The following is a 26,472-nucleotide window of genomic DNA, read 5'->3' as shown; positions in this document are numbered from 1 at the left end:
GTACCTCATTGACAAGAACTGAGGAAAAAAATTCACAGACCTTTCCGTATAACTTGAATTAGCGATGACCGGTTAAAGAAGTAAATTGATAAAAATTCAGATCAAGGATTTTGTAACAAAGAGCGCTACTTAAAGAACGTAGAAACTGAAAAATGCTAAAAGTGTACGTAATTTTTGATGAGTATCTCAAAAGTCACAACTAACACATACATAACTGTTGATGTCAGGATCAGTCACAATTAGTATGTTTAGTTCGGTCAAAGGAGGGTCGAAGTTCTCTTTTATTATATTGGTGCCGAGACACAAAAGACGGGTTACTACATGACGTAAACGAGCTACAAACGTGGACGAGGATAATAGAATAGCTGTTATCTCGTCGATTCTTCGAGCGATTGATTCTAAAACCGTTGACTTCTGCTTGGACGAGCTGGTGCTCTTGTACTTGCTGTATTACTTCTCTTGCCTTTTTTCCCGATCCCCTTTTTCAAAGGCCGTACGCCTGCATTTATAGGGAAATCGTGTCGGTTCGTCCAGTAAAAGACCATAATACCCCTCCTTCCTTGAGAGGCCTATTTTGGGCCTTTTGCTGGGCCAGGCCTTTTGTTGGGGTGGGATCTATCCCCAACAGTAGTCCCCCCTTCGCTTCTGGTTCTTTGTCTTCAGGCGAAGGACCGCGCGTGGGAAGACGAAAGGTCGCTTCTTTGATTGGGCAAACGAAAGGTCGCGCGTGAAGGAATGGTTTCTTTGGTTGAATCACCGTATGCGGCGCTTTGACGCGCGAGAAGTCCAGAAGTTGTATCGTCATTGGGCGCATGCTGTAATGATTACATTCCCTGATTCTCCTTTTTTCTCCTATAAATACCTTCCTTCTGCTTCTCTCATTCTCATCTTCTCGAGTTCGTTGGTGCTTTCATCGCTCAGGTATTCTCTCTTCTCCTCATCTCGTCGTTATTTTGCTCTTGTGTGTTGCGCCCTTCGTTATGAATTCCCCTCGACCCTCGTCGTCTAACCCTTCTGCCGGGAGTCTCCTTCGATGAGCTACGACTTCCGAATCTGGCGACTCCACTAGATCCGTTCGTCGGCGGACTCGTTCGCTGAGCTCTTCTGATTCATCTTCGACGAATTCAGACATGGCTCGATTCGAAGAGATTAGGCGTCGTCTTGCTCCTGGGTCGGCAGTCCCTAGTTCGTCAGGGCTCCCTTGCAAGATTCCCTCCTTGATCGACGAGCCATTAATCGATGACCGGTCTTTTCCTAATTTGGATGACGTCCCTTTGCCCACAGTAAATCTTTTCAATCACATGCCTCCGTTGTCGTTGAAAATTGACGCGGCAATTGACGCGGTTCGTATCGGGAAGCTAAACACTAACCCGAAGATTTTGATTCCGGCTTCATTTCAGCGTCCCTGGGATGCTCCTTCTGGCTTTATTTGTCTCTCAGAAAAATACTTCACCGAGTGCGGACTTACTTTCCCTCTTCCGTCCTTTTTGATGACGTATTTTGCTCGTTGAAAGGCGGTTATTTCTCAATTCACCCCGGCGACCTTCCGAAACGCCATCGGTCTTTCGATCATGGCCGAGGCTGCAGAAGTCACGCTCAGTTGTGATCAATTGGAGGAGCTGACGTGTCTGAATCCGTCGAATCGGAATAAAACTCCCGGGCTTTATTATCTAGCGTCGGCAAAGAAGACGATGCTCGTCGAGGGTGCCAAGGGCAAAACATATAATTGGAAAGGCTCGTACTTCTATCTAGAAGTTGCCGCGGGGGTTATGGAGGATCCTTCCATCCCTTGGTTTTCTGGGTGGAACCCTTCACCCGGTAGCCGACCATTCCTGCCTAATTATCTTTTGTTTGCGGTGTCCTTTGGTTTTGCTTAACACCTCTCTCTTCTCTTTTTTTTTTTTAGTTGTTGTTCCAAGGTGTTTGCTTCCATACCCTTCTTCGTTTCAAGCCGAGATAGATGCGATTAGGCTCCATTGTCCTTACGTTTGGCCGGGCACTGAAGGTAGGAGAGATCGTTCGAGAAGGCCAATTTCTAGCCGAAGACAAAGAGGTACTCTTTTAAATCCGTACGTATACGTATACATGCTTCGAGCTTTGTTCTGACGCCGTCTCTTCCTTTTTTTTTTTTTTTTTGTTTTTAGCTGAGAATATGGGAAAGTTGAACTTGAACGTCCCTAACGCATCCGCTCGCTACCGCTGAGCTCCAGAGCCGTTGCCTCGTTCGGCTCCCCGTCAGGATGCTCGTCCGGGTGCCAATCCCCCAAGCTCTGGTTCGTCAAAAAGGGTTCTTCCTTCCCCTCGTCAAGTTGCGGACGACCCTTCGAGGACGCGTCCAAGATCCCTTCCAAGGAGGAAGGTGGACGGGACTCCTGGTAGCATCGCCGAGGTGCCGAAAAATTCGCAGAAAAGGAAGGATGGCCCTGAACAAGAGCAGTCTGCCCCACCAAAGAAGTCTAAGTCGACCGACTTTAGCTGGAATTTTGCTCATTCCTCTGGGGCTCGTCCTTTTCCGGATGACTCGCAGTCTTGTGCTGAGTTGTTTCGGAAGATCCACTTTGGTGAAGGTCGTCTTCCTGCTGTTGAGAAGATGAAAGAGGCCGACGCGGTTGCCGACGTTGCTCAAGCGTCCTTTGAGGTTTGTCGGTTAAACCAACTTGCTTTTTAAATCTTCCTTTATTTATTTTATCTCTTTTTATGGTATTCATTCCCTTTCTTTTTTGATAGTTTATTGCACATATCAATCGTATGGCTTCTCGCTATGAACGTCGTGTTTGGAACTTGGAAGGTGAGCGTTCTGGGGCGTCGAGTGAGAGGATCGAGCGTCTCAAGGCTTAATTGGGGGAGGCGGTGCGGTCCAACCAGAGACTTAGCAACCTTGTGGCCAAACTCGAACATCACCAGAGCGGGCTGATCACAGAGCGAGACTCTCTTACGACGAAGCTTGAGGAGTCTGAAGTTGCCTGTAACGGTCTGAAGCTCACCCTTAACTCAGAGACGAGGAGGCTTAGGGATCGGCGTGACGAGTATGGGCACCACGAGCGAATCAATGCTTTTCACGAGGTGGCTGGTTGCGTGCAGAGGCTCTTATCTAAGCACAAAAGCTACACCGAAGCGGTTGAAGCATCGCGGGAGAAGTTCCTTGAATATAACCAAGCCGTTGGGAACGTCCAGATGCTCAAAACGCTCGTCGCCGAGGGTCAGATTTCCTTACTCGATGAGGGGATTAAGGACCAAGTTATGGCCGTGATGAACCAACTGAAGGGCGAGGTTGAATAGTTCGATCTGCCGGATATTACCGAAGCTGACTTCGACATGTCTCAGATTTTTGCCGGGCCTCTTTCCCCAATTCCGACTTGGATCGCTTCCCCAATCAGCGGGAATACCGAGGTTTGTAATGACGAGGGGGGGACGACGGGTCGGAGAGTGGGGAGATTGGGGGTGAAGAACTGGACGAGCAGGAGAAGGTCGACGATCGTCCTTCTGATGGAGCTGAGGTGCAAGTCAACGACCACCCTTCTGATGGAGTCGAGGAGCAAGTTACGGACCGTCCTGCCGAAGGATTACCCCGTCCGTCAACTCCCGGGCACGAGTCTCTAGTTGCTGGCTTAGTCTCGTGATTCTTCTGTTGTCGCCGTGTTGAGGGGTTGGCTCCCTCGTACTACCTTTTGTTTGCCGTATTTTTGGGGTCGGCTCCCACGTACTTTTATGCGCCGTGTTTAGGGGTCGGCTCCCTTGAAAAACTCACGCTCATCCTTGGGGCATTTATTGAGGGTTTCATTTAATGCCCCCTTGTTTTAAACGCTGCTTATCGGTCATTGAATGCCTTCTCTGTTTTTTCTTAAAAACTTGCGTCTGTTCATTAAATGCCTCTTTTTTGGAACTTGCGCCTGTTGGGACTCGTGTTTTTCGTTCTATAAATAGTTTCTGCTTCTTGCTCCAGTTTTGTCTTCTTGGTGAGTGTTTTGCTTTTGTAGGGAAGAGAAAGTCATTCCAATGCCAGTGACAACTAGAGCGGCGTGGTTGCGCAGGGCGCGGGAACAGCTCGGTGTTAGGTCCGACGAGGTGATACAGTCGGAACTCAACTACTATAACGCTTGCATCCAGCGGCTAAGAGCTTACATCATCGCTACACCTCGTTCGTTCGAACGTTATTACGACTTCTGTCGTGTGGACGGGACAGTGGAATGTCTTGAAGCGCTGATTGACGAAAGGTTATTCGTCTCAAAGTGGAGATGGGATCAGTTGCTGGACGAGCGTACCCGGCGCAAAGACTTTTTTGCAGAAGTGATGATTCCTACACTCGAGCAGGGCGACCTTGATTCCCTTGGTCGAAGGCCGTTTGAAGAACGGGAGGAGATCGAGGCCTGCCGAGCTCGTATCGACATGCTTCGTCGTTACATCACGCAGCTGGAGAGCACAAGTCACTACTTTAGTGAGAGTAGTCGCGTCGAGGGGATTCGTGCATACCTCGAGGATATGATTGGACGAGGCACGACTGTTCCGATGGACCTGTTGAAAGACGTAAAGGAATCGTGCCGTCATTGGCAGACCGTAATTGGTGGTCTGGAGTTTAATGAGCCTTCCAACGCCGATCTCGGAGTTGAATGACTCATTTTTCCCTTCTTTTTTTTGTTTTTATGTGCCGTAATAGGGTCGGCACCCGCATCGGACTGTTGTACTTCCCCTTACTGAATAATATAAATATTTTTTTAGAGGTTGAAGTGCTATTTTTTTTGAAAGTGCGACTCGTGGTGGTCGGCTTATCTCTTTTATGCGAGTTATCACTCGGCTTTCACTAGGTACGACTAAGGACAGTCGATTTACCCATTTGTGCGAGTTGGACTCGGCTTTATATAACCAGGGACGACTGTTAATAGTCGGCTTACCCTTTTGTGCGAGTTGCGACTCGGCTTAAAATAATACGTCGGAACGTCGGGTCATTACCGGACCAGGATAACGACTAATATAACTTGCATACGACGACTCATTCTTATGAGAAAGAAATTTTATATTATTGGCGGCTGTGTCTCGTAAAACGGGACTGCCTACGTACCCTCCGATCAGGAGGGATCAAGCCGATCGTAGTTCACATTTACATGCTTATTCAAATTATAGAAAGGACGAGCTGGATGTAGCCGAGCTCGTTGTTTTTTTTTTTTAGTAGTAGTATCGCTTGAGATGCATCGAATTCCAAGACCTCGGCACTGATTTGCCGCCCATTGTTAAGAGTTCGTATACGCCGGGATGGACGACCTTGGATACTAGATATGAACCTTCCCAATTGGCCCCCATTTTTCCGGCGTCCGGTTCGGCAGTATTTTCAAAAACTTTATGGAGGACGAGATCCCCTTCGTCGAAATGCCGATTGTGGACTTTCTTGTTGTAATACTTGGCTGCGGCGAGTTGATAATTATGAATTCGTAGGAGTGCCTTGTCTCGTTCTTCCTCCAACTCGTCGAGTCTATCTATGAGCATCTGACTGTTTAGTGCGGTGTTTTGAACGAGCATCGTTCGTCGGAGGCTCGAACTGCCGACCTCAGCTGGTGCCATTGCTTCCATCCCGTAGGCTAAGGAGAATGGGGTTTGGTTAGTGGACGTCCTTGGGGTTGTTTGGTAGGACCAAAGTACTCCGTCGAGCTCCTCGGCCCAGGCACCCTTCTTGGCGTCTAGCCTTTTCTTAAGGCCATCGAGTATGGTTTTGTTGGTAGCTTCGGCCTGGCCGTTTCCTTGTGGATACCTCGGCGTCGACTTGCTTAGTTTGATTCGCCATCTTGCACAAAAAATTTCGAATTGCAGGGAGATGAACTGCGATCCGTTGTCAGTGACTATTTCATACGGGACACCGTGGCGACAAATTATGTATTTCCAGACGAAGAGTTGGACGTCCCTGGCTTTGATATTTGCGTAAGACTCGGCCTCGACCCATTTGGTGAAATAATCAATGAGGACGAGTATATATCGCTTTTGTCTGGAAGTTGGCAGTGGGCCAATGATGTCTATCGCCCAGCGCATGATGGGGTAAGGAGTTACTCTGGCTCGTAGGAGTTCACTCGGCTGATGAATAATGGGGGCGTGTCGCTGGCATTTTTCACACTTGGCGACGAACTTTTCGCAATCAGATATCATCGTTGGCCAATAATGACCGTGCTTCTTGATTCGTAGTGCTAAGGCTCGGCCACCTGAGTGATTTCCTCCAGCTCCTTCGTGAGTCTCCAACATAACGCGCTCAGTGTCGTCGCCGTGTATGCAAAGCAGAAGGGCTCCTGCCGACGTCCATCGAAGCAAATGATCTTTCATTAAGGTGTAGCGAGCAGCCTTTGCTTTTAATCTCCGCCTTGCCCATTTGTCTGTTGGCACGTCGCCATCGGCTAGATATGCACGGATTTCGACTCGCCAATCTGTTGCGTCGGTGTCAGATGCTGGTTCGCATCCTCGGCGTGACCTCATCATTTGATAAGTGGTCCTGATTTCGTTGGGCTGGTGGACTGTGAGACGGGTCTCGGCGTGTGTTTCACTTATGCTCGGCGTGTTGATGCTTTCAACCGGGATGATTCGTCGAAGATCGGGATCCGACGTCGAGGCGAGTGCTGCTAAAGCATCGGCCGGAGCATTGTCTCCTCTGGGGATTTTGATGAGCTCGAACTCGTCAAAGCGTTTTGACAAAATCCTAACGACGTCAAGGTAGGCGGCCATAGGTTCGCTTTTGGTGTCGTATTCGCCGCTGAACTGGTTGGCGATGAGCTGAGAGTCGCAAAAAGCTCGTATTCGCTTGATCTACATTTTGTTGGTGAGCTTAAGCCCAGCGATGAGTGCTTCATACTCGGCGACGTTGTTGGTTGCTTGGAATCGGAGACGGAAGGATTGTTCCAAAATTTCTCCGGTCGGCGAAGTTAGTCGAATCCCTATTCCTGACCCAAGATGAGAGGATGCTCCGTCCACATGCAGGGTCCACCGATCATCTGACGGGTCAGTGGGTGTTGGTTCGGCTTCCCCAAACGGTAGCTCGATCAAAAAGTCGGCGAGTACTTGGGACTTTGCAGCCGGACGAGTTCGATACTCGATGTCGTACTCGCTAAGTTCGATTGCCCATTTCGTCAGTCGACCAGATTGGTTCGGGCTATGCAGTATAGACCGTAAAGGTTGGTTGGACAGGACAGCGACAGTGTGTGACTGGAAATATGGTCGGAGCTTTCTTGCGGACGTAACGACTGCCAGGGCAACCTTCTCGACTTTCGGGTAGCGAGTTTCCGCGTCGTCGAGTGATTTGCTTATATAAAAGATGGGTCTTTGCTCTCCCCGATCGTCCTTAACGAGTACACCACTGACGGCCGACTCTGAGACCGCAATATAAAGAAATAAGATTTCGCTGAACGTGCTTTGCTAAGATCGGTGGGGTCGATAAATAGTTCTTTAGCTCGTTGAACGCGCTGTGACAGGCTTCGGTCCACTCGAACTTGCCCTTGGTTTTGAGAAGCTGGTAAAATGGTAGACACTTGTCGGTTGATTTGGATATAAAACGATTTAGAGCAGCGATACGTCCAGTTAGTCGTTGCACTTCTCTAGCATTCTTTGGTAGTGGCAAATTGATGATTGCCTTGATTTGCTTTGGGTTTGCCTCGATGCCTCGTCTGGTTACCAGGTACCCAAGGAATTCGCCGGACTTAACTGCAAACGTGCATTTGGCCGGATTCAGTTTCATCCCATATTTGTTTAGGGTATCAAAACACTGTCACAGATGAGTGATATGATCCTTTGCGAGTTGTGATTTGATGAGCATGTCATCAATATAGACTTCCATTGTCCGGCCAAGTTGTTCGGCGAACATTTTATTGATTAGTCGTTGATACGTTGCTCCGACATTTTTCAGGCCGAAAGGCATAACCTTATAACAATAGGTCCCTCTATCTGTGATGAACGACGTTTTCTCCTGGTCGTTCTTATGCATTAGAATCTGGTTGTAACCAGAGAAGGCGTCCATAAAGGTTAACAGCTCGTTGCCTGCGGTTGCTTCGACGAGTTGATCAATCTGTGGCAATGGGAAGCTATCCTTCGGGCAAGCCTTATTAAGATCGGTAAAATCTACGCAGACTCGCCACTTTCCGTTCTTCTTTTTGACGGCCACCGGGTTAGCTAACCACTCAGGATACTTTACTTCTACGATTGACCCGGCGCCAAGGAGTTTGTCAACTTCGTCGTTCACTGCTTGTGATCGTTCGGGACCTAGCTTGCGCCGTTTCTGCTTGACCGGCTTATGTGTTGGGTCGGCATTGAGTTCGTGGGTCGTGACGCTTGGGTCGATCCCCTTCATGTCAGTCACGCTCCATGCGAATGTCGAGATGTTGGTTTTGAGGAAAAGTATCAACTCACTTCGCATGGCGGATGTTATCTCTGTGCCGATATTCACACATCGTTTTTTGTCGTTCTCGTCGAGGCTCACCTCCTCGACCGCGGCAACGCCTTGCTGGACAGCAGTTGGCTTCCCGTCTGTCGGCGACGTGCTATCGTCGCCGACCCGCTGCTTTGATTGCTATAATTTCTGTCCGGTGCGAATTTTATGCTCTCGATCAGGAAGCAGGCCCGAGCGGTTTGCTGATTGCCACGTAGTGTGTATACTCCTTTTGAAGTTGGGAACTTAACACACTGATGATACGTCGACGGGACGGCTTTCATCTTGTGAAGCCATGGAGTGCCAAGGATAACGTTGTAGATGGTCGGTTTGTCAATAACCGCGAACCGGAAGTATCTGGCTATCCCCCCGACGAAGATTGGTAAGATGATGGTGCCAACGGACATAAGGTGATCGCCATCGAAGCCCGTCAGAGAATGACATTATGGCATAATGTCGCTTTCACCGACTTCCATTTTTGCCAAGACGTCTCTGAAGATGACATTGACCGAGCTTCCGGTGTCGATCAATATTCTTGTCACCTCGCTTTCACCGATCAAGAGCTCGACGACCAACGGATCGTTATGCGGCAAGTCCAAACCTTCTAGATCTTTTCCGTCAAAAATGATTGGCATGCTTTCAGCCTCGAACCTTGACGGCCAAGATTTCGTCATTTCGGCCTTCTTGGTATAATCTCTGATCGCTCTGACCGAATCATTGCATCCGGCTAGTCCGCCCATTATCATGTTGATCCATCTTATCGTTGGAGGGCGTTGGTCGGGCTTGCGATCTGTATGCGGTCGTTTTTTGTGACCGCTGTCTTCGCGTCGTTCGGCGAGTAGATTTTGAATTTCCATCTCGTCTTCGCTTTGATCGGAAAGTATCTTGGAATCTTTGACATATTTTCGAGCGATATTTTCAGCGCGCTTGGTATCGCTTTGTCCAGGTCGGACCGTCTAGCTTCTATCGGGTTCGACGACTATTGTCCCTTTCTTGTATCGCTCCATTAAGACCTTCTGGAGGTAATGACATTCGTCAGTCGTATGGGTGGTACTTTGATGGTAGTCGCAATACGGGGTTGCACTATTTTCACCTCCCTCCTTCCGGATATACTTGTTTTCACCGATTGCAAAGGTTCGACGAGTTCGATCTTGGTTTTTGGTGAAATGTTGTCGAGGTTCGATGTAATCGACCTTTGGAGCTGCGGCTACAGGCTGTTTGGTTATCGCACTTGCCTCTGAAGAATGCTTCTTGGCGTTGATAGCCTTCTCCTCCTCGAGTCCAATGTGTTTCGCAGCTCGGAGCAATGTGTCGGCTACGGTGTCGACGTGCGTTAAAGATAGTTCTTATTTCAATCGAGACTCATACCAGAGCGCGTTTCGAAGTGCGACGATTGCGGCAGCGTCTGGAATTGAAATATTGACGTAGATCTCCTTGAATCGTCCGATAAAGGACCGAAGCGATTCGCCCTTATACTGAGTTAAGGCATACAAGTCAGCGTGGGAATTCTTGTCCTCAATCAAAACAGAAAACTGCTTCAAAAACTCAGTTATCAGCTCCCTGATACTATCGATGGATCCAGGTGGGAGTCTCGAGAACCAGCTCAAGGCGGTTCCCGTTAGATGCTCGTCGAAAACTTGACAAGCTCCAGCGTCGTATTCCGCCGGGCTGAATTGTAAAGGGCCGAGGGCTACGCCGAAGGTGAGCAAGAAATCTCGCGGGTCGACCGTTCCGTCATAGTGACCCAACCTTGGCTTGACTGCCCGTTTGACCGCTGTTGTAGCGAGTCTTCGAGAGAATGGAGTTCGCTGTGTTGCTTCGAGCATAAGTCCGACTTCGGGTGCCTTATCCCTTGCTTTCTGGATCATAGCTGCCATTTCTTTCATTTGCTCTTTAATTTTTTTTAGCTCGGCGTCCTTTGTTAGATCTGTCACTTCGTTATTTCGCTCGGTAAGGCGTTGGGCAGGGTTACATTCTAATCCGCTGGTTTGCACATACGACCCTGGCGTTGTTCTTGCCGAGGTGAAGTTCATTGGGTTGAGCCGAGCGTTGTGGAGATGATTGATTTCATCTTGCGAGTTAAACTGTGCCGCGGTGAGTGCATCCAACCGGCTGTTAGTTCGCTCTTCTTGCTGGTCGAGGCGTGTTAGGATTCCGCGGAACAGCTCGTCTATGCTGGAGACGGGCTGATTGCCGAGCAACGTAAGTTGCGTTGGGGCCTGTGCTGGTTCTGCGGTCGCAGGGGTCGCCAGGTTTGTTGCTATGACGAAAGTCTCTGGGCTTTCCACCGTGATGACCTTCCTTGGAGCATCCGGTGTGGGGTGGACTGTCTGCTCCGTTTTCTCCGTTGCCGGGGTAGTCGTTCCCCCCGACGAGCTTGCTTCTTTGCTTCTTTCCTTGTCAATTACTGTCATCTCGTCTAGTCTGTGTAGGTCCGTTCTTCAATTCTTTAGAAAAATTCGACTTGGCTCCCCCTATCTGGCGCGCCAAATTGTTGATGTTAGGATCAGTCACAATTAGTATGTTTAGTTCGGTCAAAGGAGGGTCGAAGTTCTCTTTTATTATATTGGTGCCGAGACACAAAAGACGGGTTACAACACGACGTAAATGAGCTACAAACGTGGACGAGGATAATAGACGAGCTGTTATCTCGTCGATTCTTCGAGCGATTGATTCTAAAACCGTTGACTTCTGCTTGGACGAGCTGGGGCTCTTGTACTTGCTGTATTACTTCTCTTGCCTTTTTCCCCGATCCCCTTTTTCAAAGGCCGTACGCCTGCATTTATAGGGAATCGTGTCGGTTCGTCCAGTAAAAGACCATAATACCCCTCCTTCCTTGAGAAGCCTATTTTGGGTCTTTTGCTGGGTCAGGCCTTTTGTTGGGGTGGGATCTTCTACCCCCAACAATAACTTCTGAATAGTTTCATTACAGTTTATACTGAAATAACAGAAAAATATGGTTATTTAACATCAAACAAGTCCAATGGAACATCATCTTCAATGAGGATCAAGTATCATCAATCATGGTTTGGGAATTGGACCTCCTCGTAGATTGGTTGGGCCTTTCTGGAATGAGGGATGGAGGTCGCTTAGGAACAGGTAAGATGAGGGAATTGCTTGAACACAGAGGTGGGCAATGTGGACGCATCTTGTTACTTCTTCACTCTTATAATTCTCTGCAATTGCTTGGTCCACAAGGTTTAGTGGTAACCCGCTTCTCCATAACAGACCTATAACACAGCTCAGAGATGAATCCGTTATAACAACCATAGTTAGATAGGATCATAAGATTTATACTGTTCTTTTTAGGTACTCACATATGTGACGAAACTATGAACCGGAGATGAGAAGCTTGTGTTCCTCTTGCCACATATAATCTCAAGAACTAAGACTCCGTAGCTATACACATCAGATTTCATTGAGAATTGTCCTTCGTCCCTATATTCCTGGGGCATGTAACCCCTGCATGATTAATTGTACATTTGGTCAAGAATAAAATCTTGAAACTTAGGTTTCATAAGCTATAAGGGTGATAATAGTATTTTACGGAGTTCCAGCAGGATTTTCTGTGTTAGCTACACTTTGGTCCATCCCAAAGATCCTTGCTGTCCCAAAATCTGCAACTTTCGGGTTCATATGAGCGTCCAAGAGGATATTAGCCGCTTTGAGGTCACGATGTATGATTGTGGGTTGTGAATTGATGAAGATATAGAATCCCTCTAGCAATCCCTCCAATGATCTTGTACCGCTTTTCCCAGTCTAACTCCCCTGGCTTTTTAGGGTCTGCACATCTCATATAGACCCATTATACAATGAGATCAAGAACTAGGGTTTAGGAGAATATATAACCCAATCATTTGTTTATTGTCTTACCAAAGAGGATGTAGTCCAGACTTCTGTTAGGCAAAAACTTCGTAGACTATGACTCTTTCTTCTCCTTTGACGGAAAAACCGAGAAGCTTAACAAGATTTCTATGCTGAAGTTTCGCTACAGGAACAACCTCATTCTTGAACTCTTTCTTACTTTGTACTGATTTTCTTGACAACCTCTTGACTGCAATTTCTTTTCCATCAGGCAACGTACCCTACAAATAACATCCATAAGATGATATAACCAGCTTGCTTTGACTCCAAGTAATAGGCAAGGGAAGCAAAGAAACAAGTAGCTAAAGAAATGATACCTTGAAAACATCTCCAAATCCACCTTGACCAAGTTTTTTGCTCTCTGAAAATTTTTTTGTTGCAGCTTCAATCGTGCTAAATTTGTATTGCAGGGAGCGTGCAGATGTAATACCAGCTACAGTTGTAAGAAATGGTCTTAATTAGATTCCATAGACTATATATTTGCTAAAAGATAAGAGGCGAAATTAAAAAAATGAACAACACTCACTTTGATTAAGTTCAACTTCTTGATATGATTTTCCCTTCCGAGCAAACGGGCGAGCAATAAGTCCCAAGATAATGCTAAGGATGACTACACCAACCACAACAATTGCTACAATAGTTTTCATTGACATATTTCCGCTGCCTGGAGAATTAAAGACATATAACATTATAATCTTTGAACCTTTGGACAGAGTCTTGTATCAGAACTCTCAGTCATAAATTTGCAAGGACTTACTATTGTCTGTAGTCTTGGGATTGGCTCGATCGTCTGCAGAAGGTGGTTGTGACGCGACCACAGGATGTTGCAGTGGAGGAGGTGAAAGAGGAGGAGGAGCCAAGGTAATGTTACCAAAAGCCTTAGAGAATGTAAAAATCTGCCACCGGAAAAAACAGATTGGCCGCATAACGTAGCCTCCTGTATTATTACCACAGCATGACTGGTACTCACGTACGCCTTGTCGGAGACAGTTGTCACAATCACTCGGGGATATATCTGGCGTGCATTGCATCAACACGTATATATTCTGGAACTTTGTCAAGTTTGCATAATCAACTTTGTAATAATTATCACTGGACGATGGTGTGCTTCTTGCTGCGGAGGCTGCAGCAATCATACGAAGTGTCAATCCCTCCCATATTTTCTTGAACTCTGTCAGATCGGAGGCGATGGTTGCAGTGTTCAAGACCAAATATTGTGACTCAATTTCCCAATAAGCTGCTGATCCGGAGAAAGTAACGTTGGAGTAACGAACAAGGCACAGCGTTGGATCAAGTGCCCAGTAGTATGCGTCTGTCTGGTTGACGCAATCCTGTATCAACCAGCCTGCCGCGCCCTTTAGACAATCAGAACAGTCACTTGGAGTTGATCTTGGGATGCACATCCCTAATGCGTAGACTCGATTCGGCTCTTCTCCAATGGAACCGTAGTAGAAACCATCTTGAGACGCGGCATCGGAAGGAAGAGAAGAGAGGATGAGCCGGCGATTTGAATCGTATGTACCGTTGGGTATGAAATTCTTACGGTTCTGTATGCATGTTTGTGCTGAAACAGAGGTAACACCAAAGGTTACGAGGACAAAACAGAGGATTGGTAAGAAACTCCTCTGCTTCATTTTGCCTTAAGAGATTGTAGCTTTGTTTTAGTGTTTAAACATCTGTTCGTTTCTTACCAATTTAAACAGCAATTCCTTTTTCTCGGAAACTTTCTAAATGTAACAAAAACTAGATATGAAAATCGAAAGTCATAAGCCATTTTTTTTTATGTTCATACAGTAGTAGTATTATGTTTAAATCCTTTCAAATAATAATGTAGACAAGTTGTAGTAGGCCAGTAGGCTGGGGTCGAGGCAGGCACCATTAACAGTCATCTGTAGCCAAAATACATAGCTTTTTTTTTTTTTTTTTTTTGGTAAATTACATAGCTTGTTTGATAATCAATTTCTTACCTTTAAAAAAAAAAAACGATATCACGTAACAAACCCTTTAAGAAAGGCTTTCAAAATATATATGCAAGTAGTCTCATTTCTTAGTTCAGCTATACAATCATAGATTCATATTCATTAGCAAACAAGACGTTAATAATGCAGCAAACCATTCGAATTATACAATATCAAGCGTTCGTCACATAGTCTTATTCCTTTAAAAAAATTATTGCTAATTCTTTGTCTCAGCGCTTTAGGCGTTTATTCGAGATATTACTTATTTAAAAAGAAATTGAAGTTTCTCTGAATATCATTAAATGTTGAATTTGTAAAACTGATAATCAGTGGTCCTTAAACCTTCCATGTTAGACATATACGGCGTTAAACGGTCCCGCGACAAAATTGAAAACGTTGAAAATTATTCATCATTCGTGACCATATGATTTAACCGTTGAACCAAGAAACTCATAAGTCTCCTATCACCAAAACCGAACGAACCATAGAGGCAAATACAGAGGGATTAGATGATCATGACCATTGCAGTAGGCTAATGAATCTAGAGTGTCATTGGTTTTGCAAATAAACCGGTTTTGGACCTTTTGGTAATATATCGGGAAAACTCGGACTCTGGTGGATATTGGATCCACTTACTTGCACAGCACGGTCCCAAATTTGATGAAACCTAGGTTCAAATATTATCAATTAATGAAATTAGTTTGTCCTATAAGCTAGAACTAATCTAAGCCGTTCATTAACGGATGAATCGAACTTTGTTATTCTTATTTATCCCCAGATTAACGGATCTAGACGAGTCCCTGCGCCATCATCTTTAGTTCTTTATTACATTTCTTTGAAAAAACAATAGCATTTTAGTTACTAATGTGGCTCTTACTTTTTTTCCCTGCGCCATCATCTTTTTTCTTTCTAATATGGTCAATTTTTGTTTTGAGTCATATACTCATATGAATTTTGATCATGTATTCACGATTTTAGTTTATAGAACTAAAAAATCACGAATATATGTGGTTAGCATAAATTATGTTATTCTTTCTTGTAAAGAAATTAATGATTAAAATTTACTCGGTGACAAGACACAACTTTCTGCGAAAGAACAAGTAAATACTATCGAAGAATTTGTACATAATAGCTAACTGAATATTTTGAAGATATGAATGAGCAAGAGAGACGTGGTTGCAGTGAAGGTCGTACCAAGAATTGGTTTTAACTTCTGTAAAGAGTTATCTGCAAATGTATCAAAGACATAATCTAATTAACAAAATAATATATAATCCGCATACATTTTTTTGTAGGATGAAGAGAAAAAAAAACTTACGGTTTGGTCCTGCTAATGGAGCCATGGAGCTTATGTTGTTGCTTCTCCAAGCAAATGAAATAATGACATATACAGTATTAGCTCTCAGCATACTCCGTGTGTGTAAAAATAATTTTGTAATTATGCACTCATTGGTTCCAGATGTTGGAAATTGTAGATATGAAATTAGTATTGGCAGGGCTTAGGTCTTGGTCACTACATGTAACTTTTATTCTAAGTAAATATGATTGATTATTAGAGACTTGATCCAACTCGTATGGGTTAAGGTAAGCTCTAAAATCGAAAATTGGAATTATGTGATGTTTGACGAAATCAACTCCAGCAAAATATATACTAGAAAATAAAAGGAAGGGAGAGGGATATTTACGGGAATTTACCTGGTGTTTTCTGGAATATTGGAGGATGGGCAAAACGTGATGGTGAAGTCAGTTGAGTTAGGGCATAAGGTGCTGTTACTATCCTCGTAGACGTAGCTATACGCGGATGGGCAAGCGCGCTCGAAGTTCTGCGTGTAAACTGTCGGCTTGCATTTTCGCTTTGACTTAAAGTCACCGGTGCAACAGTTCTCATCTGTCTTGGATTCTTGACACACGCTAGTGCACGCGATTGGTTTTCCCCCGACCAGTGTCTTTTGATCATTTGGACAAGTCTTGTTCAAGTCAACCACACAACCTGAGCTGATACACGTCCGGCTATTCTGTGACGACGGGACGATCATTAACGGAAGGTTGTAACCGTGCTCGACACTGATGAAGTAGCTGTCGATTCCTCCTTTATCGATTATAAAGTAGGCATATGTCACTGGAGACCAATCGTATGTACCAGGACACTCGATTTTTCCAGATTCACAGTCTCCTGTGAGGCAAGAGAATTTTCCTGTTGAGCTTGTGGAGCACACGGGGCCGGTCCATAGGGCAATCAACTCAAGCAAAGGATTAGGGCATCAAAAAAAATTAGGGCATTTTTTGTAAAATTATTATAGAGTTTTTATATATATCTAAAGATTTTTACAAAAAATGTGGACTTTAATATAAGTGCAAATCATAGTTTTTGAGGTTACTTGTTAGTTTTAGTTTTGATTTTTTCCATTTTGAGGTTAATAGTTTACTTTGTTAAACTATTAGATAAATCTTTTCATCAAAACTAATGTTTTGATTTTGATTTGTGTTAATAAATTTTCAAAACACTAAACATAAAGTCTTATATACCATTAGTTATAATTTTTTGGTAATATATAAAAGGGCATGTTTTTTAGTTCGGCATAGGGCACTAATAAATGTCGGACCGACACTGGGAGCACAGCGTCCTAGCGGAGATAAGACCGTACCAGGAAGACGGTGCGAGTAGGGCACGAGCTTCCCCGCTTTTAAGAGCGAAGCCGGTGGTGGAGACCTGTGACTGCCATGAGAACATTACCGGCCAAACTGTGTTATTGCATTTGTTCTCTATGGTAAGTATACTCATTGACAACACTCCTGTCAACAAAACATTAGATTAGAAACACAACAATTAACAACAACAAACCCATAAAAATATATCGTACCAGATATAAACAAATGTGAAGTAAGGAAGACAATCAAAGGCAGCCTCTCCATCAATGTCTTTAAAATATCGTCTTCTTGAGAACGTTATTATTTTCTAAATGAAAAATAGGTCAATGAATCACGCGGCACCCATAAACAAATACAGGTTGTCAGGACTAGACTGACTCTGAGAGAAAAGCCTAACCCATAAATACACGTTGTGAGGACTAGGTTGGCGATGAGAAAAGCCAAAATCATGTAGACGAAAGTGACATAAAGAAAGGGAAAAGAATGGTAAACAAAGTGGAACCAATATTCAAGTCACAAATGACACAAGTACTGAAAAGCAATAGATAAGCAATTTATTCATCGAGAAACATTAATAAAAAATGGTCTAAGATATAGGACTGGTTAAGTCAACAAACCGGTTTTGATATTATACGTCAAGAATCCCTTGGTACTGTAAAACCTCTATCTTATTATATGAACCTTAGTTCTTAAAGTTAGTAACTCACCAGATCGTGACACGTGTTTGTTTTAATGATGATAGATCAAAGTTAAAAAATCACCAGATCGTGACACATGTCAGTTTTAACGATTAAATATCAAAGTTAATAATTCATCAGATCGTGACACGTGTCAATTTTAACGATCAGAAATCACATATCAAAGTTAGTAACTCATCAGATCGTGACACGTGTCAATTTTAACGATCAGAACAAAATAATTTTTATGATCATAAGATCATCTATTTGCTTATGTAGAGGGATGTATTTACCATGATTTTGACATGTGTCAAGTTACTAATATGAGGTTTTGACATGTGGAAAAGTTAATATTTAATAAAAAAATTTAAGATTACGACAAAAACAAATAAAATTGTTTTAAATAATATTAATAATATAAAAAGATAATTATCAAAAAATTATAAAAATTAAGCAGTTTTTTTAAATAATTATAAGGAGATTGTATATATATTTATATAATAAGATAATTCATAAAATTTGAAATTATAAATTTTTTTACTTATTAATAATACAGAAAATTATTAATTCTAAAAAATGTAAATACTGTCTTCTATATAAACATAGATCGTCTCATATTATTCATCTAACAAAATAATTTATTCAAAAATATTGCTTTTAACTTTGTTCTATTGGTGAAGTTTTTTTAATGTGAAGGCAAATTTTCCTTATTTTTTAAAACCATAATATACTCATATTTTCTACTTTTTCAGTTTAGAATAGGTAAGATTAACATGTTTACCCAAAAAAAATATGGAAGATTAATATATGCATCTTCATTTTCTAATACTGAAAATTAAAAAGAAAAATTTATTTAGTAGTTTTAGATTGTTTTATTTAATTTTTATATTCATCTTTGAATTATTTGAGGTTCATATATTACCGTGCTTATAATTTTTTATTATTTTTTCAGTTAAGTCAAATTAATTTTCTTCTAATTTCTCAACCTTGATTGGTTGGTCATAGATCTTTTCGTTGTGCAAACACAATTGTTACCATTCGTTCAATCTTAAAAAGAGATAAAGAGGAGAAGTACATCAACCTAATGGTTAGATAAAATAGGCTAATCAAACACAAGCTTACAACAAACATAGATAGATTGAAAAACATAAATTGTTGTTGACAGATCTATAGGAGCTTTGAGACAGAGGCTACATCATGGTGTGTCAAAGAAACTTCCATGATTACATTAGAAAATTTAACATTAGTTACTATCAAAAGATTTTGTGACGTTAGATAAGAGTCTTTAGATTCATTGGTTGCTGGAGCAAACCACTTTGAGATAGCTAAAAGAGGTGAACATGTTCTCTCCACACAGGAGGAGTGCAAAGCCGAAGTTCTCTCTATGGTGGAGGAGGTTGGACGCATGTTTATCTCCCCAAGGGAGGAAGGTGGGGGAGGTTGGACGCAAGGTTATCTGCCCAAGAGACGTAAGCGGAGCGAAGGTTCTCTCCATGGTGGAGGAGGTTGGACGCAAGGTTCTCTCCATAAGGGAAGAGGGCAGAGCCGAGGTTCTCTCCATGGTTAGTCATACACTTTATTTTTTATTCAAAATTTTTTTTGAGCCAACAATTTTAGTCATTAAAGAAACTTTGCAAAAGTGAAAGTAAAGAGACATATAATAGTTGGCTTAATTTTTTCATATAGACATTTTTAGGTGGTGATAAATAATATATTTGTAACATACAGTATACCTAGGTGTAAAAACTACACTTTTAATGGTAACATAGATAAAAGATTTGTATATGGATATAAATCGGTGTATTATAGTAAAAAGAAAATTTATAAATAAAGTAAAATGATTTTAATATATTTTTATTAAATTTTATTTTATTTACAAAACTTTAAACCCGTCCATCGGGCGGGTCCTTATCTAGTAAATTAATAATATTGGGACCAAGATATTTTATTAATTTATAGTGATATTAATTTATCTATAAATTAATAATTATTATTTTCTAGTGTAAATTAATAATTATTAATTTATAGATATATTTTTAATTGTTTAAATTTTTAAAAATTATGAATTGAGACAATTTTAGCAAAATAAGATTAGATTTTCGGATGTTGTAAATTTTATGGTTTAGGAATTGAACTTGTAATAATTAGAAAACATTATTGACAATTAATCATAAATAATATAGACAAATTAACTTATACGCATGACATACATAAATTCAAATTTATGAATAATAATATCAATTGTCCTATTTTAATAGTCTGTCAAATTATCAAATTGTAAATGATGAATATCTAAAAATTGAAAACTTAAAAAATTTAACTATTTTTATGATATGTTATAGAATATTTTAGAGATATAGTTATAGTTTGAAAATACAACATTACAATTGTTCTATAGAAATGAGTTTTAGTAGAAACATACATTATTATATCAGTATATATATATATATATATGTAATTTTACATGATTATTAATTTATGATAATACTGGGACCATATTTTACATGGGGATTTCAAAAAAATTATTACCTTATTATCTTATCAAATTTTGTTAATTTTTACACTGGCCCGACTTGGGACCAACAAAATTTATTAATTTATAGTGTTTATTAATTTATAGAGTATTAATATATAGAAGTTTTACTGTATATTGATCATAATAAATACAATTTGGAAAAAATTAAAACAGAGAGCTGATATTACAATGTAGCAAAGGTAGAAGACTTCGTCTGTAAACTTTGATTGACTATATATAAGGTCACATATCTCACATAACCGTTTCAATGGAACTTATAGCTGTAAAAGAAATGGAATAATATACCTAAAGCATGGTTTATGTCAAACAGTTCCAACTTCAACGAGGATCAAGATCTGTAACAGTTACATCATTGATAGTGTGGGAAATAACCCTGTTCCTGGACTGGATAGACTCCAGACCATCTCGTTCTTGGTTGCGTCTATTTGGATAGAAGAATCCAGGTTGTTGAGGATCAGGTAACTGAAGGGAATTGTGAGTGAGCATCATGTGGATTGTCGACAAGCTAGGGCGATCTGTGGGATTGTGTTGAACACATAGCAGAGCAATGTGGATGCATCTTGTCACCTCTTCCGTTCGACAATTATCTGAAATGGTTGGATCCACTAGGTCTAATAGTGACTTGTTTCTCCACAACCTCCATGCCTGTAACATAATTTAATCATCAATCAAGAACATACCACAATTTTATCATATTGTTGGCTAATTAATCAATTGTTTCATCATCAATCAAAAACATAGTTTCTTCTTTGGTACTCACGTATGTGACCAAATTCTCAACTGTTGTGTCTGACTGGTGGACAAATCTGTTATTTCGACCACATATAATCTCAAGAACTAAGACGCCGAAACTATAGACATCAGATTTTGTTGAGAATCGGCCATGCATCAAATATTCTGGGGGCATGTAACCACTGCAAGAATAGAACACAAGCTAATTAAATTAAGTACATTTCTGCGGATGAAAAGAATATTGAAGCTTCAATCCATATGCCATATAAAGGGTAATATGCAAATACCGTGTCCCAGCTATTCTCTTTGTATTAGCTCCACTTTGGTCCATCCCAAAAATTCGCGCCATTCCAAAATCAGCAACTTTTGGGTTCATATCAACATCTAGGAGAATATTGCCAGCTTTGAGGTCACGATGTATGATTGTGAGCCGTGAATCTTGATGCAGATATAGTACTCCTCGAGTGATTCCCCGAATAATGTTGTATCGTTTTGTCCAGTCTAACTGCCCTTTCTTTGTAGGGTCTTCACATACAGAACTAGTCATTAGCTACTTCATTATACATTTCGATCAAAGAACATCATATAGAAACCCATCAAATCAATATAAAGATGATTATTATTATTCCACTGACCAAAGAGATAGTAATCGAGGCTCTTGTTGGGGACAAACTCGAAAACAAGTATCTTTTCTTTTCCTTCCAAACAAAACCCGAGAAGCCTAACAAGATTCCTATGATGAAGTTTCGCGACAACAACAACCTCGTTCTTGAACTCTGGTGCGCCTTGCTCTGATGCTTTCGATAGCCTCTTCACTGCAACTTCTGTTCCATTAGGCAACATACCCTACAAAAAAGCATCAGGGAGAATATAATTATCAGCTTACCTTCTATCTAAATCCATTTTTTTCCAAAAGAAGTAATGAACCAATTAGTAGGTACAGAATTGACACCTTAAAAACTTCACCAAAGCCACCTTGACCAAGCTTGTTACTCATTGCAAATTTATCTGTGGCAGCTTCTATTGTCTTAAAATCTAATTGGAGGGAGTCTACAGCTGTAATACCAGCTGCATAATCAAATTAAACACAGTCTATGATAGTGTTGTATTAAATGTTCTTAACTAATTTCTTAGACTATATACATGCTAAAATATATAAATAAAATAAACGAGGCAAAAGAAAATCATATGAAAAACACTCACGTTGATCAAAATCAAATTCTTGATATGGTTTTCTCCTCCAGCAAAGTACAGCAGATCGTCGAGCAGTCAGTACTAAGATAATGATGATGATAAAGGCGACTACAACAATGGGAACAAGAATTGTTTCAACAGGTCCAATATCACCTTGGAATGTCTTGAGAGGTTGCAGCGGAGGAGGAGAAGAAGTAACCATGATGTTTCCAAAAGCCTTGGAGAATGGTTTCAAATCCCAACGGAAAAAGCAGCTAGCCCGCATAATAACGCCTCCTTGCTTCTGTCTATAGCATGACTGGTAGTAAGCTACGTTTTGTTTCAAACAATTTTCACAATCATGTGAAAGAGAAGTCAAATCCGGCACGCATTGCATCAATGCGTATATGTTCTGGGAAGGTGTCAAGGCCGCAGCATCAGCTTTGTAATACTTATCGCTAGACAATGCTGTCTCTCTTTCTGTGGAGGCTGCAACAATCATATGAGCAGTTAAGTTTTCCCATACAGCCGTGAACTCTGTTAGATTTGAGTTAATATCTCCAGTGTTGTTGACCACATTAGCCGGGTATAGATCTGAGAAAGAATTGTTGGAGTAGCCCACATGGCAAACTGTGGGCTCAACTCGCCATGTAAATGCTTCTGTTTGGTTAGGACAACTCTGTATCAAACCATTAGACGCGGTCTTGATACAATCAGAGCAGTCATCTTTTGTTGATCCGGGGATGCACATTGCTCTTGCATATACACGGTTCGGAACTTGACCAGTCGAAACTTTGAAGAAGAAGCGATCTTGAGCCATGACATTGGAAGGAAGAGAAGAGAGGATGAGGCGGCGATTTGCGTCGTATAAACTGTTGAGTCTGAAAGTACCAGTGTTGATGCATTGTTGCGCTGAAACTGAACTTATGAGGATAATAAAACAGAGTATTGAGTATGAATTCCTCTGTTTCATTTTTTTCCTTATGGAATGAATATAGCTTTGTCTTGGAATCTAAACAGAAACCATAGCTTCTCTGTAAGTTTCATGATAAGAAGCGGTCCTTAAACCTGCGTATACGGTCATACCGTCAAAGTCTAAATTAAACATTTCCAGGCAAGTGCAAAGTCGAAAACTATTCAAACAACGAATAAATCAGTGATAGAGTAAAGAGTTGTTTTATTCGTTGTTTGCATCTTAACTAGAAAATTGATTTCAGTTCCTACGAAACCAAGAAACTTTGATAGAGTAATGAGCAGATCATAAATGAAAAACACTCATCTTTATTAAGAACAAAAAAAACAAATAGAAAAGTCATGAGTAACAAATTTGGAAACTCTCATCATTCTTATTTATCTCACAATAATTTACTCTAATCAATCAACCACAAATGGATCTAGCTTGTGATCGATTGCTATCAAAATCCAAATGAAACCTAAATTCCATAATTCAGCGATAATTTTTTTAACACCATATTCAACGGGGATATAGATCAGTGATCGGTGCATCGTCAACAGACCCTGAAACACACTGGTCACTTTCAGGTCTTTTCTGAACGAAAAACCCTGGTTGCTGAGGCATTGGTAAAGTTACGGTATTACTAGTGAGCATCACAAAGATGGTTGACATGATCGGGCGCTCTACAAGATCTTCTTGAACACATAAAAGACCGATATGGATGCATCGGACCACTTCACTCTTTTGGCAATTATATATAACAATTGGATCCACAAGGTCTAATGGTGTTCCTTTGCTCCAAAGCTTCCAAGCCTATAATTTGAATCAATCAAATTAGTTTGTGACATCATTGCTTACATTGCAATTCGCAAGAGATGTTAATATAAACTTGTTTGCCTTTAAACTTACATATGTAACCAAGTCATGTGCGCCGTCTGTGTCGTAGAAGCTGTCGTTTTTCTTACCGCTTATAATCTCAAGAACTAACACCCCAAAGCTATAGACATCAGATTTCACTGAAAACTGGCCATGTATCGCATATTCAGGAGACATGTAACCGCTGAAATGCACAACAAAACTTTGGTATATTGGCAAAATTATGTTTAATAAGCTTCAGCTTATAAGAAGAAAACAACGACTTACAAGGTACCAACTATTACGCTTGTGCTTGCCTGGGTTTCGTCCATTCCAAAGATCCTTGCCATTCCAAAATCAGCAATTTTTGGATTCATATCTTCATCCAGGAGAATGTTACCTGCTTTGAGGTCACGGTGTATGATTGTGAGCCGTGAATCTTGATGAAGATATAAAATCCCACGAGCAATCCCTCCAATGATCATGTATCGTCGAGTCCAGTCCAGCTCACCTTGCTTTTCAGGGTCTGTGTGCGCACATAAATTTCAATCAAAAATTTTGAATCCCAAGTTTCAAAAATGGCAAAAAAAATCATTGAAACAGAGTAATATAAATGCAACCGACCAAAGAGGAAGTAATCAAGGCTTTTGTTGGGCACATACTCGTACACCAAGATCCTTTCTTCTCGTTCAATAGAAAATCCAAAAATCTTAACCAGATTTCTATGCTGAAGCTTTGCAACAAGAACAACCTCGTTCTTGAACTCCGTGTCACCTTGTCCTGATGATTTTGATAATCTCTTCACCGCAACATCAGTCCCATTTGAAAGTGTACCCTATCCGTTTTCATCAATATCTTCTGGTTATCCAAATGTGTTGACACAAAAATTTCTCCCCAAGCGCAGTTAAAGAATTAACTGAATATATTAACTTATTAGTACCTTGAAAACCTCACCAAATCCACCTTGACCAATCTTATTATTTTCTGAAAAATTGTTTGTTGCAGCTTGAATTATTTTATAACCAAGTTGCAGGGACTCTATGGTTGTAATATCATCTCCTGCTGCACAATAAAAGTCGCAGAAGAAGGGAAAGATAAAGAAACTAGTTATCAAAAATTAATCATACAAATTAGATTGTTGCTCATTCGAATTTTTACCATCAAAGGCTGGTGCAGCAGGACCGGAAGTCTTCTTTGCCCTCTTTGCAAGGAAGCAATAACCAGCCATGAAAAGCACAACAGTCACTGTAATAGGCACCACAATGGCTACCACTAACACGTTTGAAATCCCTCCTTTCCCTGCGTTTCAAAGCATCATTCTAAAACTAAATCAAAAGGAGAAAATTAAAAATAAAGCAGGGGGAAAAACAGAGGAAGAAGGAAGAATTCACCAGGTCGTGGAGGAAATGACACCGGAGGAGGAGTAGATACAGGAGGCAGCAGTGGTGGTGGTTTTGTAATGGCGGTTTCGTTGTAGAAAACGTAAAGCTCATACCTTGAATTACAACTAGGGTAAAGAAATCTTGCTCCAGTTCTGTAAAGAGGCATTTCATTGATGGAGTTTTGCAGACAGCTCAAGCACTCTACTCTTGTGAGATCAGGAGTGCACTGAGTCAATACGTACAAAGTCTGGAGTGCGGTCGAATCTGCTTTCATCGCACAGAACTTTCTAGAACTGTTCGCAGCTTCCTCGGCAGCTTTGTTCATTGCGGACGACACCAAATCTTCGTACCCATATATTTGATTTTGGTCAGATGAAATATTACCGTTCAACAGGGTCGATGGGGCATTGTATGAAAGGGTCGAGAGAATATTCCGGTCAGAGTATCGGAGCATGCACTCGTCGTAATAGATCACGGCTTCTCTCTCATTCGGACACAGACGTAGTGTGTTGTTGACAGCGAAGGCAACGCAGTTACGGCAAACTTCCGTCGTAACGTCTCCCCGGCAGAGGAAAAGACCGGTTATCATGTCAGGGGCTTCTCCCACCGTAGCGTTTTGGAATCCAGTGGAATATGATGAGGCGTCGGAGGAAGAAAGAGAGGCAAAAAGAGTTCTGCGATTGGTCAAGAAAGTGATGTTTCTAGAAACATTTGTCGTACTTAGATTTGTACAGTGATTATGTATAAAGAAAAAATTCTGAGCAGATGCTTCGAAACTAGTAATGAGGAAGGAGAAAAGGAAAAGGAAGATGAAAGACTCGCGAGATAGCATTGTTCAACTTTCCAGATATGGGTTACACACATCATGAATCTCCGATTTATATAATCATGATACTAGTATTTTGTTTTCTTTGTCTTTCTTTTTTTTGGGTAAGATTTGTTTTCTTTGTCTTTGTGGCTACTATAGATTAACGTGAAAAAAAAGATGGTTTTATGCGACGACTATAATAAGTCAATCGAGTCATAGTCAACTGCTTTTTTAATACTCAATCTAGAAAGTGTTGAAAAAAGCAATTATGCCTGTTTTAGCAATTTAATCAGAAACATAAAATAGTCAACTGACTATTAGAGTTTTGGGTTACAACCGTACGTAGAGTTTCTTAAACCGGTAGATCGGAGTAAAAGGCGTACGTTGCAGGAAGAGAGGGAGGACAAAAAGATTTCTGCATGCGATTGGTGAAGAAAGTGTTGTATTGGGGTTATAGGTTGGGCTTTGTGTTATGGGCTTGTGTCGTAATGTTT

At 41.5% G+C, this 26,472-nt stretch overlaps 5 protein-coding genes across 6 annotated transcripts; 1 reads left to right on the top strand and 4 right to left on the bottom strand.

Moving 5' to 3' along the window:
- The first annotated feature begins 1,571 nt into the window (after nucleotides 1-1,571).
- LOC147930332 (uncharacterized) lies at nucleotides 1,572-3,279 on the top strand. Its single transcript, XM_087476817.1, has 5 exons — nucleotides 1,572-1,818; nucleotides 1,907-2,053; nucleotides 2,211-2,638; nucleotides 2,728-2,788; nucleotides 2,921-3,279. Exons 1-5 carry the CDS (start codon nucleotides 1,572-1,574, stop codon nucleotides 3,277-3,279), a joined length of 1,242 nt encoding a protein of 413 aa, XP_087332943.1.
- Nucleotides 3,280-11,837: 8,558 nt separating this feature from the next.
- LOC104733352 (cysteine-rich receptor-like protein kinase 13) lies at nucleotides 11,838-14,048 on the bottom strand. Its single transcript, XM_087479843.1, is given in 7 exon segments — nucleotides 11,838-12,086; nucleotides 12,088-12,172; nucleotides 12,263-12,299; nucleotides 12,301-12,474; nucleotides 12,571-12,686; nucleotides 12,780-12,917; nucleotides 13,011-14,048. Coding segments are annotated over 7 exon segments (1,581 nt in total). The 5' UTR covers nucleotides 13,888-14,048; the 3' UTR covers nucleotides 11,838-11,932.
- A 1,246-nt stretch (nucleotides 14,049-15,294) lies between these two features.
- Nucleotides 15,295-17,212, bottom strand: LOC104733354 (PR5-like receptor kinase). The gene is made up of 5 exons (XM_087479845.1): nucleotides 17,073-17,212; nucleotides 16,821-17,004; nucleotides 15,907-16,413; nucleotides 15,530-15,570; nucleotides 15,295-15,438 (listed from the first exon to the last, which is right to left on the bottom strand). The coding sequence occupies exons 1-5, from the start codon at nucleotides 17,122-17,124 to the stop codon at nucleotides 15,344-15,346; spliced, it is 879 nt and encodes a 292-aa protein (XP_087335971.1). The 5' UTR covers nucleotides 17,125-17,212; the 3' UTR covers nucleotides 15,295-15,343.
- A 2,955-nt stretch (nucleotides 17,213-20,167) lies between these two features.
- LOC104733350 (cysteine-rich receptor-like protein kinase 14) lies at nucleotides 20,168-22,990 on the bottom strand. Its single transcript, XM_087477910.1, has 6 exons — nucleotides 22,009-22,990; nucleotides 21,758-21,873; nucleotides 21,441-21,651; nucleotides 21,093-21,330; nucleotides 20,834-20,987; nucleotides 20,168-20,718 (listed from the first exon to the last, which is right to left on the bottom strand). The coding sequence occupies exons 1-6, from the start codon at nucleotides 22,949-22,951 to the stop codon at nucleotides 20,392-20,394; spliced, it is 1,989 nt and encodes a 662-aa protein (XP_087334036.1). The 5' UTR covers nucleotides 22,952-22,990; the 3' UTR covers nucleotides 20,168-20,391.
- A 251-nt stretch (nucleotides 22,991-23,241) lies between these two features.
- On the bottom strand, nucleotides 23,242-26,124 carry LOC104733353 (cysteine-rich receptor-like protein kinase 15). Of its 2 annotated transcripts, none has more exons than XM_087477801.1 (7): nucleotides 25,180-26,124; nucleotides 24,947-25,087; nucleotides 24,729-24,850; nucleotides 24,413-24,623; nucleotides 24,077-24,314; nucleotides 23,843-23,993; nucleotides 23,242-23,746 (listed from the first exon to the last, which is right to left on the bottom strand). In XM_087477801.1, the coding sequence occupies exons 1-7, from the start codon at nucleotides 26,000-26,002 to the stop codon at nucleotides 23,453-23,455; spliced, it is 1,980 nt and encodes a 659-aa protein (XP_087333927.1). In that variant the 5' UTR covers nucleotides 26,003-26,124; the 3' UTR covers nucleotides 23,242-23,452. The 2 variants fall into 2 exon arrangements, with proteins under 2 accessions (XP_087333927.1, XP_087333928.1); XM_087477802.1 differs by having other exon boundaries at nucleotides 24,729-24,847; nucleotides 25,180-26,088.
- Nucleotides 26,125-26,472: the final 348 nt, after the last annotated feature.

The sequence above is a fragment of the Camelina sativa genome, chromosome 12 (assembly GCF_030686135.1).
Source record: "Camelina sativa cultivar CO46 ecotype springtype chromosome 12, ASM3068613v1".
Lineage (NCBI taxonomy): Eukaryota > Viridiplantae > Streptophyta > Magnoliopsida > Brassicales > Brassicaceae > Camelina > Camelina sativa.
This window is presented reverse-complemented; position numbering and strand designations above follow the sequence as displayed.

What these genes read in the sequence shown, in the direction of transcription:
- LOC147930332 (XM_087476817.1), top strand. Translation starts at nt 1,572, where the DNA reads ATGGCCGAGGCTGCAGAAGTCACGCTCAGTTGTGATCAATTGGAGGAG. An exon ending in TTGCTCAAGCGTCCTTTGAG is followed by an intron (nt 2,639 to 2,727) that starts GTTTGTCGGTTA and finishes CTTTTTTGATAG; the next exon opens with TTTATTGCACATATCAATCG. An exon ending in TCGTGTTTGGAACTTGGAAG is followed by an intron (nt 2,789 to 2,920) that starts GTGAGCGTTCTG and finishes GGCTGATCACAG; the next exon opens with AGCGAGACTCTCTTACGACG.
- LOC104733354 (XM_087479845.1), bottom strand. Translation starts at nt 17,124, where the DNA reads ATGGAGAGGCTGCCTTTGATTGTCTTCCTTACTTCACATTTGTTTATA. An exon ending in GCTAGGACGCTGTGCTCCCA is followed by an intron (nt 16,414 to 16,820) that starts GTGTCGGTCCGA and finishes GTGCTCCACAAG; the next exon opens with CTCAACAGGAAAATTCTCTT. An exon ending in AATATTCCAGAAAACACCAG is followed by an intron (nt 15,571 to 15,906) that starts GTAAATTCCCGT and finishes TGCTTGGAGAAG; the next exon opens with CAACAACATAAGCTCCATGG.
- LOC104733350 (XM_087477910.1), bottom strand. Translation starts at nt 22,951, where the DNA reads ATGAAACAGAGGAATTCATACTCAATACTCTGTTTTATTATCCTCATA. An exon ending in AGAATTTGATTTTGATCAAC is followed by an intron (nt 21,874 to 22,008) that starts GTGAGTGTTTTT and finishes TTGATTATGCAG; the next exon opens with CTGGTATTACAGCTGTAGAC. An exon ending in GCTTTGGTGAAGTTTTTAAG is followed by an intron (nt 21,652 to 21,757) that starts GTGTCAATTCTG and finishes GCTTTTTTGTAG; the next exon opens with GGTATGTTGCCTAATGGAAC.
- LOC104733353 (XM_087477801.1), bottom strand. Translation starts at nt 26,002, where the DNA reads ATGCTATCTCGCGAGTCTTTCATCTTCCTTTTCCTTTTCTCCTTCCTC. An exon ending in GTCATTTCCTCCACGACCTG is followed by an intron (nt 25,088 to 25,179) that starts GTGAATTCTTCC and finishes TTTGAAACGCAG; the next exon opens with GGAAAGGAGGGATTTCAAAC. An exon ending in GATTTGGTGAGGTTTTCAAG is followed by an intron (nt 24,624 to 24,728) that starts GTACTAATAAGT and finishes GAAAACGGATAG; the next exon opens with GGTACACTTTCAAATGGGAC.